Source organism: Anabas testudineus, chromosome 15 (assembly GCF_900324465.2).
Source record: "Anabas testudineus chromosome 15, fAnaTes1.2, whole genome shotgun sequence".
Classification (NCBI taxonomy): Eukaryota; Metazoa; Chordata; class Actinopteri; order Anabantiformes; family Anabantidae; genus Anabas; species Anabas testudineus.
Window position 1 is genome coordinate 7,814,648 of NC_046624.1, and position 12,659 is coordinate 7,827,306.

At 40.0% G+C, this 12,659-nt stretch overlaps 1 protein-coding gene across 3 annotated transcripts in view; it reads right to left on the reverse strand.

The window, feature by feature from the left end:
- Positions 1 to 11,492, reverse strand: part of pde10a (phosphodiesterase 10A) — a 50,334-nt gene extending 38,842 nt beyond the window's left edge. Inside the window, exons 1-2 of one of the 3 annotated variants that reach the window (XM_026354474.1) lie at positions 10,687 to 11,492; positions 10,408 to 10,584 (exon numbers count right to left, since the gene is read on the reverse strand). In XM_026354474.1, coding sequence (XP_026210259.1) covers positions 10,408 to 10,480 — 73 coding nt within the window. In that variant the 5' untranslated portion in view covers positions 10,481 to 10,584; positions 10,687 to 11,492. Of the gene's footprint in view, positions 1 to 10,407 lie in introns of all 3 variants that reach the window. The other 2 variants (XM_026354475.1, XM_026354479.1) reach the window with 2 other exon arrangements.
- Between the last annotated feature and the right edge of the window lie 1,167 nt (positions 11,493 to 12,659).

Consider the following 12,659-nt stretch of genomic DNA (forward strand, 5'->3'; position numbering starts at 1 on the left):
CTGTTTCAGAAGTCACCTGGCTTAATCCTGCTCGGTGCTAAACCCGCCTGTACTGTGCTTTTAAGGTAGCTTGCTCAATACCTCGTCTATCCACACTGGGTGTTGGATTATCTATGTCAGGACCATGAGCTTTATTGTGGAAGGTGCATCATTCAGGTTCAGGATAAGTGCTGCAGCATATTCTAATGAGAATAAATACAGTCGACACCACTCACAGTTACATTTATTCATTCAAGGGTTGTTCTCAATAAAGACATAAAAGATCTGAATTCTTATTGTCTTATTATTGTAGGCACATTATATTTGTTCATACTCTTCACTGATAAAGATCAGATTAAATTTTATGACAAACCATGAAATTGCAATAGTTTCACATACTTTTTCTTGCCACTGTATCTGAGCCCACAGTTTGTTTCCTGCTCATCTACTTCCTTCCTTGTGGTGAATGTGGTGACAGCAACTTTGGAGTCCAATGCAAAGTAGGCAGCAAAGACTGGCTGTTTTTTCTTTTTTCTCAACATAATCGCGTCATTGAAAGCCTGCGTGTTCCTTCAAAAGATGTACTGGTTCATCAACAGGAAACAGGCTGGTGTGGTGAAAGGTGCGTTTTATCGACTCATTGACAGTTTTGCCTCAGCAACCTGAGGAGGATGATGGCCCTAAGTTTTGGGGTGGAGCTGATTAAACGAAATAGAGTCCAATTCTTCTCATCATAATGTATTATGTGAAATAGGATCTGTGCTGTTTCCGCTGCAGAAATGTTGGTCCTTAGCAGATTCCTTTGCAGAAGGCCTCTGCACATCTAGTATCTACAGCAAGACAAGACTAAGAGCACAGCATCAAACGTGGCTGTCAGGATATTCAAAATGGCAGACTTAAAGAAAAAGTTATGATCAAACCTCATGACTGGTTGATGGATATACGATAGACTGATTGGACTGGCAAACTAAATAATTCAATAAAATGTATTTACACAGTGGACACTCTTTTACAAAGCTAAACAGACTCCACACACACACACAGACTTCGCAGCAGTTTGGTGTGCCATGGTGGTTAAGTGAAACCTGACAATTCACAGTCAATTCATAGTCAGGCCCCACAAACCAACAATGGTTCAGGTCATCAAGCCAAAACAAACAAATACTTGCAGTATTACTGCACATGATATATTTGCTTCTTAAACCAACTGTACTGATCAAATTGGTGTAACTGTTGGTTTTGGCATCCATACAGTTCTTTGTTTTTCTTTTTTTCCCTGTTCACTCAATAGCTATAAAGATAATACAATACTATAGCAAAGTCTGACATAATGGGAAATAAACATTCAGACAATCAAACAGGGTTTTGACAAACCAGGAGTTTATCCAGAACCCACTTATCTGGAAGTAAAACCAAAAGCAAGTACACCTAATGCAGTAAAATGCAATAATAATCCTTCCATACACAGAAACTTTTGTGTACACATCTCCAGGTCAAAGTACAAGGAAACGGTCTGTAAACTCTAACTGATGTTTAGAGCTGAAAATTCGAGCAGTAATTTTACTGCTGAGCTTTTTTAAACTGTGGTCGCCTGACTCGCATGTTTGTTCCTCAAGGGGACTTTTTCCCAGATTGCAACAGTTAATTTTGTCAGTACAATGAACAGATTTGACAAGCAAAATAAAAAAGCTGCAGTAAAAGTGTAACCACACAAAGATTTTAATACCATTCAGATAATTGTAAAGTCAAAGAGTTGAAATCCAAACAACAACTGGCCATATTTGACACATTCTTTGACCATATTTGTCAAAAATGGTGACTTGACAGTGATTTAACTTGGATTATCAGTGCAAAATTATCTCACACATTATAGTGTTAAATAAAAAACCTAAATTAGATTACATGCACAAGAGCAGCAGGAGGTGTGAAAGAGCAGAAAAATCTAACTGAAAGCACCACCAGACATTGAGCAATATCTCACTACCATAATGTCTTGTGGTAATCTGACAATGACTGATGTAACTGTACTATAACCTGGTAATTAATATACAGTGTAACACCAGTGACATCTCTGAGAAAGATAAATGCCTCAATTTAAACACATTTTTTAGCAAATGTAATTCTGAGTGATTCATTATTTAAACCCCTGCAGGGAAGGTCTCCCTGATCTCTACTGTACTAACGTACTGTAGAGGTCGGAGGTCAGGGCAAACTACGTCATGCCTGGAAGCTGACGACTACGCTCGTGCATCACTGAAACCTGAAGCGGGTCACTTTGAGGATTAAAAAAAAAAAACCCCATCCAAACGATTTGCGAAGCAGTGCGCTGAGCAGCAGAGTGTATTGTGACTGCTAAATTAAGCATTTGTAAATCCAGAGCAGCACCTGAATCATCCACTTCCTAAATTCACATCATCAGGCACGTTATTAGACAGTGTGGAGTAGATCTCTCAAATGCCAAACAGTGCTGCAAATATGGCAAATTGGTTTCATGCTAAATAGCTTGCACAGTGTAAAAATACGGTTCTTAATATCTAAAACTCGCATTGGCCTTTTACTGCTATGGGATTTCATCATACAAACAAAAGACTGATAATAAATGTGTCACTTTTTAAATCCCTCCTTAACAACTTGGAATATAGTTGGACTATATATATGGTATATTATAATTTTTTAGGAGAGGGAAGTCTATATGACATAAACATAACCTACAAAACAAAATATACATTATCAATCACCAATATTTTGTTTATTTAAGGCTTTTTCACTGACAACATGACACTTTGCAGCAGACTGTACTGATGTGATCTACGATGAACTAATTTCATTGTAGATTTCAACAGATTTAATGCAGCAGTTGAGTGAAACAGTGGAAACTGTCTTCTCTTTGTGTGCCACATGCTGCCACAATGCCACAATTTAATGTGACCATATAACACCTCTAATGCTGTCAGTATCTCAATGTGATTCAGGACTCAAACTGCACAATTAAATTAAAAAAGAAAGAGGATTAATATGGATAATATGGCGAGAAATAAATGAAAGAAATGTTGATAAGGTTCCTACTAATGCACACACATAAAGAAAAAACCCAGAGAAAACACATTCAGAGAGGGCACATTGGACAGGTGGTGTAGATATGTGATGTGGAGCTGTGCAGAGCGCTGCAGTGGAGGGAACTGCAGAAAGCACATGAATAAAAACAACAACAACAACAAAAAAAAAACACATTTAAACGGGTGAAAAAAAAAAGTGATGAAAGAAGTGTGCAGGGGTAGGTAGGGAGGTGGTGGGTGTATCTGCGTCAGAGCTGGAGCCAATGAAGTCAGAGATGGGGCAGGCTCGAGGAGGAGATGCTGTTACTGCCACTCACAGCACCCGCCTGGGCCTCATGTGCTCCACGTCACAGAGCTGGCACAAATTATGCTCGCCTGAACGTTTGTCACACACACACACACACACACACACACACACACACACAAGGTAAAATGTAATTTATGTGCATTACACACATACGCACAGGAACCATTCAGTGACATTTAAACTGGGAGATGTTTAAATGTTATTTGCTTCAAAGTGCGACCATTCACATTTCAGAAAAAATACAGTGCTGGAAACTGAGAAGGATTTTTTTTTTTTTTTACACGTTCTCATAAAGCAACAGCTTTTGATACATTATTCCTTGCACCTTATGTAACAGGAAACTTTTCAACAACAAATGTAGCATATAGCCTGATAGATTATGCAAATGATTTCCAGAGCCAACATGCGTCAATATGAAAAGATGCATTTCTAATAAGAAACCAATAGATAATTATATCCTCTATTTGTGCTATATGATTATAACATTAAAAAACATTTAGATGTAGGAGTTCTCCAAAATAAAATGCAGATTTGACGTAGCATTTGGTTTTGCAATCCTAAAAAAAAAGGTAAAGGACAGTGATATTTTTATAAACTGACGTTCCTTGCACAAAAGCATGAATAAATTAATTCAACATTTTCTTTTATCTGACACACACACACACACACACACACACACACACAAATCGTGGTTATTTAGATTAGCGGGCACTGTTTCTGTTGGCATCACTCTTGACCTAGATCATCACATCTGTAATTCTAGAGAATGATTATGATGATGAGCATGTGAATAGAGGTTTGTGGGGTGAGACAAAAAAACCAAAACAAGCCGCACTCATTCGCGTTGCTGACGTCACTCAGCCATGTAAAATGCTTCACTGTGCAATCTTGTAAAACTGCAGGCAAAACAGGAAGTCTAACGTGTGCTTTCAGATGTGCATATGAGCACAGACAAGTGCCATCATGTGTTGAACACACACGTAAAGAAACCATATACATATATCTGCAAATGTTAAGCAACTAAAATCAAAATGCAAAAATATAAATTCTGTTATTCTATTCTGTGACCTGTTTCCACTGGGAGTCTGCCGGTGCGATGATTTTTATGAACATATGGGCTGAAACATGATTCACAGTTTGTTTTGCTGCGGTTCTGACACTGTTACAACAATGAGCACAGCAGCTGCAGCTCTACTCGCAGGAGTCACATACATCCTATAGGTGATGACGCAAGCAGGAGACATGAGCCATGACCTCATCAGCTCCCCATCAAAGCATCACTCTGCACACACACACACGCGCACACACTGAGTAACTACAGGCTTTTCATAAGGCAAAGACTCCCCTTCAGAGCTATACGATCCCACCGCTCGGCTTGTTGAACACACATGTGCTGTGCAAACTGACACCTTTTAACCACCAAACATGCATCATTACTTCCAGCTGAGCGGTGTCACACAGCCTGCCAGTGTGTGTGTGTGTGTGTGTGTATACAGTGAGGTGCTTTTTGACTCTGCTGCTGGTGCGAGCATTATGAACACACCAAAGTGAGATTAGTATACATATATATGCTTTAGCAAATATCTAATTAGCACAATTTTTCCATTTAAAGGGTTGTGTTACTCAAAAATTAATAATTACATTGTATTTGTTCAGTCTGTTATTTGATTCCTAAGTCTAAGCTACGCCGGTTAAGAAAAAACAGTGACTGGTGTGAGAATAATGTCACTAAAAACATAGCCGACTTTATCTTCAGCTCTTGTGAGTTCATGTAAATACATATTGAGATGCTTTGATTAAAAAAAAAAAAAAAGAAACAAAGTGAAAGAACTCCATATTGAGCTTAAAGAACTCCGGGAGTGGCCGGGGGGACGAGTGTTAGCTGGCTGCCTACAGCTCTCATCAGAAGCCAAACAAAGTCAGTATGAATCATGGGTGAGAAATAAGGGTGCTGACGTACGGGCCTGTCAATCTTTCTGCACAGCAGACATCAGAACAAGCCAAGACTGCTGAGAAGCCAGACGTCAGGTCTGCCTGTTTACTGATAACACATGGACACAATCCACTTATGAGCTAAACACACACACACACACACACAGACACACACACTCGAGCCTTGTTTCTTACTCATACTTCAATTTGAAACTAAAATCCGCTTGAAATTATTTAAAAGCATCAAAGTTAATGCCTGATATTTGAGGAGCTGTAATATTTTCTCATGCGCGTTGTAGTTTTTAAGCCTACACAAAAGTGACATGACAAGTTTAGTGGTGCAGTCAAATTGAAATGGTGACATTAATCAGCAACAGGCTAATGCAACTACACTTAAACAAACAAATGTGATTATTGATTTTTCTTTTGTTCGCCCTGTGCGAGCTCTTAAAAACGACGTCTTTCAACATTAGGTGATCACATTAATCTATAATTTTGTCAAACCTTTCAGCAGTCATTACAAAGACTTAAATAATAAGGGTAATTTTTAAAACACTGAAATATCTTTATCCAGAGTCACAGGCAGCCTGCTGCATGGTGAATTTCTCCAAAGCCGCTCCCTGCGATTCATTTTTATACATTAGCGCCACCTAGTGTCTGCCAGTCTGATCACACTACTGGAGGCATCTAATGTTGTTAAATTAAAGAGTCAACATTTGGTTGCATGTTTGTGTGAAACAAAATACAACTCTGATCATATTAAAACATTTTAGCTTCTTTCCTTATGCAGATGTCTGTGTGCTGTCCTACTGTAACCTGCAACACATAATAAGACCACTAAGTGGTATTCTTCTACGGCCCTGAAAGACTGAAGCTGTAATTCCTGCAGAAGTTTGTCTTCAGAGCAGCGCATGTCGTTTGTAGTTTGTGTTTGGATGTGTGAGTGTTTAAATGTGTGTGAGGCTGCGTGGGTTTTACACACTCAAGTACTCTGTGGCGTCACAGGAGTGGCAAACAACTCTGCTGCTCTTTTTATAATCTTTCAGCACTGTGGGCACAAAGCAAAGATAAAGAGACGCACATGGTACACCACTGAAAAAGCCACACTGGTGTATGACGCTGAGCTGCTCCGCAGTTTAATCTATGAGGACAAAGCAGTCCGCAAGATCTGAACTATACTGTCAACAGGAGGAATTCAAAATGAAAGAGAAACTCTAACTGGCCTTGACCACACTGGTCTCCTGTCTCGCAGGAACAGGGCCTTTTTGTTCCTGCGAGTGGAAGCCATTTCGTAATCTTCTTCTTGACATATGGTTAGTGAGGTGTGACCACCATCATCGTTACAGTGGTGAAAATATACGGCAACTGTTTACTCTGGAGGTTCTGGTTGTTTTAGTACTGTATAATTAACCTGGTACATAAATGTATTATTCTATAGTATAAATCTTAAAGCTGCACTAACAATATTTTCATACTGACAATAGATCGAATGATTTTAATGTGAAAGCTCGCTTGTAGAATCACATTCAACATTTCAGTGTCTTTTAGTTCATTGTTTGATTTTTAAGACCTGCAGCTTCATTGTTTTCAGAGTTGTTTTCATCAGCAGCAGGTCGCTATTTTCAGGGCAGAGGGTCTAATAAAAGTCAGCGCACGGTACGCAAGTCAGAAACTAACTGGCGAAGGCAGTGGTGCAGTTTTAAGCAGCTAAAGAGAAAGTTGTTGGCGACAAAAGCACAGTCACAAGGGGAGTGAAAAGCACATTCAGTGGGTTTGCCAGAAACAGGGCTTCAAATAATGCTAGTAATGCCTTGTATAGGCCAGTTCTTTACCATGCATTTGATACCTTTAGGTCTGTCTGTGTTCAGTGGACCTGCCTTACATTACAAATATATTCTACATATTCGTTCTTATTTTAATGATTGTTACAGCCCAACTTCCACTTACTGCCACTATACCAAAAACATCCCTGGTTTTGTCGATATTTTACTATAATGGGACAGAAATGGTCATTTGCACAGACAAAGGCTGTTGACCAGCTGTGGTAGTGGTTGACTGGTGAGGGGCGGGATGAGGGATCCAGGAGTGGCCCTGTAACCGACAGGTCCAGGCTGTCGGTTAAAGGGCCAGGGCAAAACAAAAAATGCTTTGTGGTCCTGATATGAATCTCCATGTCATTGTTTCTAAACCGCCTCTCCTGCCCTCAGAGTGGATATCTGAGCGAACAAAAATTATCTCCATGAGAAAATACGAACTTCAACACTCAGAGGAAACAGTGAATGGAACAGCAATACTAGGTTCCAGTTTGTGTTCATAATGCACAAGTACAGTGCGGCTTCAATTATTTGTCTAAATTGTGTAACTGCAGACATTTGGTTTGGTTTGGTTTAATTCTAAGACTATTTTGTTTGAGGCAATTAGCTGACTGAGATAGGTTAAGACTAACATTTCAGAGCCAGATCTGAAATAGAATAGCTTGTGAAATTTTTACATGTGATAAGCAACAAATGCTCTGTGGACACACAAAAGATTGTTGGTGCACTACTGCCTGAGGATTTTAATAGTTTACAGTACATTGCCTGGTTCGTTCACAACCAGGCACAGCCAGGGGAAACTCTCATTTAGGCACGGGCCCAAAAAGACACAGAGCCAGAGACTGTGATGCAAACAGGTGCAAACAGGTCACATCGTCATTGTAAATAAAATTCGAGGATCTATTGTCTATTGTAAGTCCTACATTGCACCTGTGGTTTTAAATTGAGGCTTTGTTCTGCCTCCTAATGTCATAGAGGACAAAAAATGTTGTTTGGGATGCTCATAGCATTGAAAATACATCCATTTAACAAATGAATGTTATAGTGTCAATATCTCTTTCATATGTCTTAAGTGTTTCTCAGGACAATCCAGCTCAAAGGGTTTATTGGAACTACTCTGGACTACTAAAGTCCTTATGAAGGTTGTTCTAACATAACCATCTACATTTGGGCTCAATGTCAAAATCTCAGGGATAGACATTTTAAAACCTGGGCAAATAAAGGCATGGCATGCTAAAATTACTAGACTGACATTACTAAAATGTCTCTATATATATATGTCATGTGAGTAAACTGATCGTTTTAAAAGTAGCATTTTGAAGGTTGATTTGATTATTAAAATTAGAAGGAAAATTCAACTACAGATAAAATAAAAGTATTTTCCAACTCTAAACTTGACAAATGTATAAATCCTAAACTTTATGGTTACTGCTTGATAATGCACTGTAAACTAGGATAATGAGTGATGCAAAGGAAACACCACACACATCTTTCCACTGCAACAGCACTATTCATGCTTGGAGGCACAGTTCTCTGCTTGAAGGTGATGCTGTTCTTGGCCTTGAACTTACAGTTCCTGTCATGTGTTTGCCAGCATAATAGCAGCCACACTGCGATTGAGGCATTACAAACGCTGCCTATTTGAAAAGAAGAATGTTTAAATTTCAAAATAAAGGAAAACTATATAAAAAAATATAGTACCAGAGACGCAATAGAAATTATAACCAAGCTTAATCATTCTGGCCACACCAATCATCATTTTGCAAATGCAAGGTGTACTTTACAGTTAGTGGTATCAGGCTGATTTTCATTTACCACCCAATGATCATGCAACATGTTTGTATATCTCTTTGTCACTATCACCCTGTTTATGGCTGATTCATGCTTCCTGTGGAAGGTAGCACGAGACTCTGCATGCGTTGTAATTACATTATCATAGCCAGGGTGAGGGCCCCGCCACCTCCTTGCAACATGCACAGATAATCAAGTAATCAACATATGTATCTTCTTCTTCTTCTTCTTTTCCTTTCGACTGTCCCCTTTCAGGGGTCGCCACAGCAAATCCTCCGCCTCCACATAGCCCTATTGTGTGCATCCTCTTCTCTCACACATATGTATGAAGACCACTCCAGGCTGGCAGAAGGATTCAACATAGTGATCACTTCATGAGGCCAGTTGCCCCAAGTGTATATCCCTACACAGTTAGTGTTAATGGCTACTGCTTATATGCTTTATTTTATTTTATTTTATTATATTTACACAGAGACAAGGGTAAAAAATATTTTGACTGAAACGCACTAGCTACAGAGTCACCTTACAAATTATTTGGGGAAATACAGTACACTAAAAAAGCAATGTTCCTTCAAGTGGGTATATAAGCAGCAGTGTAAAACTATGCACTTCTAGTCAAAGGAAGATTCATATCGTTCAGTAAGAGCCCATCGGATGTAGAGACAAGGGTGCAGCAGTGACAGGGGTCCTTTACCAATAACACAAGGTGTTATGCAGTTGAACTGTGAGAATCATTACTTGGCACGTCTACTGGGTAACGGCCTATTTTCACTGGACTGAACCTCTCTAAGAGCTGAAACATTAAAAGATGCGAAACAAACGCAAAGCGAGACACAGCTACAAAGAAAATACCATATAGAAATACATAAAAACTACAAAAAGAGACACAATGACCAGAGACCAAGCTCCACAAAACTAAATCAAATAGAACAAACTACTGTGGAGGCATAAAATTACCACAAAGACAAAGACACATGAGAACTACAGAGACACACAGAGGATGAGTGACACAAAACAACTTCAAAAAATGCTAAACAACAAGAGTCACAGAGCAAAGATATAACAAAACAACTACAGAGACACACATGACAACTATGAAGATGCAAAACATTCAAAGAGACAAAGAGACAAAACTACAAAGAGACACAGAGTTACCAGAGAGACAGACACACTAGGAATAGGCCAAAATGACACATACTGACTTCAAACACAAAATGACAGAAGAGAGAAAAACAGTTTGGCATGTGTTTCACTTGGTGTCACACAATTGTGACTCCACTGAGGACTAAAGAGAGATTATAGAAAGTAATCCGCAGCAACACACAAGATTGTTTTCAAGGGATAAAAAGCTTCTTTCAGTGGGGAGGTGGTGTACTATGGAGTATGGAGTTAATACAGAAACTATAGCAACAGCAACGTCTCTGACTTTGCAATAAGAAAATTGTGGCTCCTACTCACAAAGGCACTGTATCACATACCTGCACTCTGGCACCAGCTTAACTTTCATGCCAGCCTTTGTGACTCCTACCTTGGTCGCTGCATCCTGCAGACAAAGATTCCTCAAAGCCCTGGTCGTCAGGACTTTTTCGTTTCCTCGACATTTGCTGCGCCCTATTCGAGTGATGGATCTATCCAACGCCGAATCGGTATCTGCTGATATGGTGAGACACCTTCAACCAGCGGGATATACAAAACACACAACAGTCTGGGGGAGGCGAGAAGAGAAACGCGAATAAATCACAGTCCCATTCATTCAGATTCCTTCTCTATATGTCTTCTTTCCAGCGTGATGTGTGCGCAAAGTTACCATGTGGTGGCCAGTCGAGCATCTGGAGACGCAGCGAGGCATGGAGCTGGAGCTGGAGCTGGTCAGTCAGTCAGTGATTCGCGCCCTAACAGGACAAAGTGTGTCTCCACGGCCAACCTGGACTTTATTTCTCAAAGGAGAAATAATGTGGCTGAAGTGATTTGTCGATCACGTGTGACGCGGATTATGCTTGAACCCCAGTCAGATGGAAATTACGCACTGGAGGCAACATGTTGATCCACGTCTTTGTGAAAAAAAGTGGAGTTTCGTCATTCCGGGTGATTTTGAAAAAATCTATTTAGATTTGTATAAGGTGTTTTTGCTTGAATGGTGCTCGGCGACGTCAGACTACGAGTCTAATCAGGCACGGATGACGCACAACCGACACAACGGGAACTCTTGGGTATCTCGAAGAGAATATGCCAATGCAAACGAAGATTATCTGAACGTGGTCTAACCACTAAACTGCACAAAAGCATGTGCCCCTTTGGCAACACTCAGCTGCACACTGAGTTGCGGGTAGAAGATGCTCTGCGGCAACATCTGTGAAGGAGTGGATCAGTTCCCAGCGTAAAATTGGAAACAGTGCAACACAGACGTGGTGGAGAGGGAGTGCGTGGTACAGTACCTTCTCCTTTAAAACAACACCGGTCCAGCGACGAGCAGAAAAAAACTGTATTTGTCAGTGATACTTCTTGCGCAAAATCTCCGAGTCCAAGTGCCAGAGTAGCATAAATCGAACAAACGCGCATTGTGTTATGATGAACAGTCTTGGACAACTTGAAACTTGAGAGGAAGTGCTGAATACATGCAGCAGGGGAGTCGTGCTGTTGCGCGTACTACAGAGGAGGCAATGACGCCACCGGTCTGGCTTTTTACAAATTGCTAGATGGTAGTTTTTTCCCCTCTTCCGTGGACTCAGCTCTGAAATACCAGAGAAAACCAAAAATCAGCTCTGTAATATCACTGAAGCAGGCGACTGTGCACGAACGGGGAGTTTTTTTTTTTTTTTAAAGATCAATCCACATGAATACAAGTGCGCACACGTCCTCGTATTATCAGTGAATTGTACTTTCACGCATTCATTTGGCTTTCAGGAGAGTCACAGATGAGTGACTGACACCAGTGCCTAAACCCCACCCCCCACACCCCCATATACTGATTTATTTATGAACTCTCCCGGGTCAGGGGATCAAATTCCATTTACTACATTTGGTTTAGATTTCTAATGCGGCACCTATACTGTTTCTCCGCATTGTGCCACTTCGATGTCAGGTCGAATACTTGAAAATGAAATTAAAAAGCTGGGGGTTTTTTTTGTGTGCATATATGCGCACATCCGCAGCGGCTTTATATTGCAAAGAGCTACACTTGCATTCATGCCAATGACGCTGGTATTTTGTGGTATTTTCTGAAGACAAACAAGGCTCTATCTCTGTTTCTCTCCCTCTCTCTCTCTCTCTCTCTCTCTCTGGCTCCCCCCTACCATCCCTCATTCACTGCAGCTACTGACGTCAAGACATGCTTGCGTAAATGCTCCCTGCTTTGACAGAGAGCTTTTTTTTTTTTTTCATTGGGATCATAATGGGATTATTAGGCTTAGAGAAATACCCTGCCTTCATAGCTTTTTAGATTTCTTTCATAGATGCCCCATTATTACTTCTTCCTTTAAATATTATTTCTTACAACAAAATAGGACATGAGACATTTAATTGTTCAAGGACTGAATTATTGTGCATCATTCCACAATACCATAACCCCTTTACCTTCAGTACTTCTATTAACGTGTTATATGGAAATAAACTTATATAATAAGATCCAACACATATTTATAACACAAAGACTAATAGAAATAGAGTATTTAGAGACATGAATCTGCACAACATTGAACATTGAACAAAGTATTCCATCTTTTTCTGCTATTATCACCAGGTTAAATATCTTTGCACACACACTGTGATGCATTGACTGTA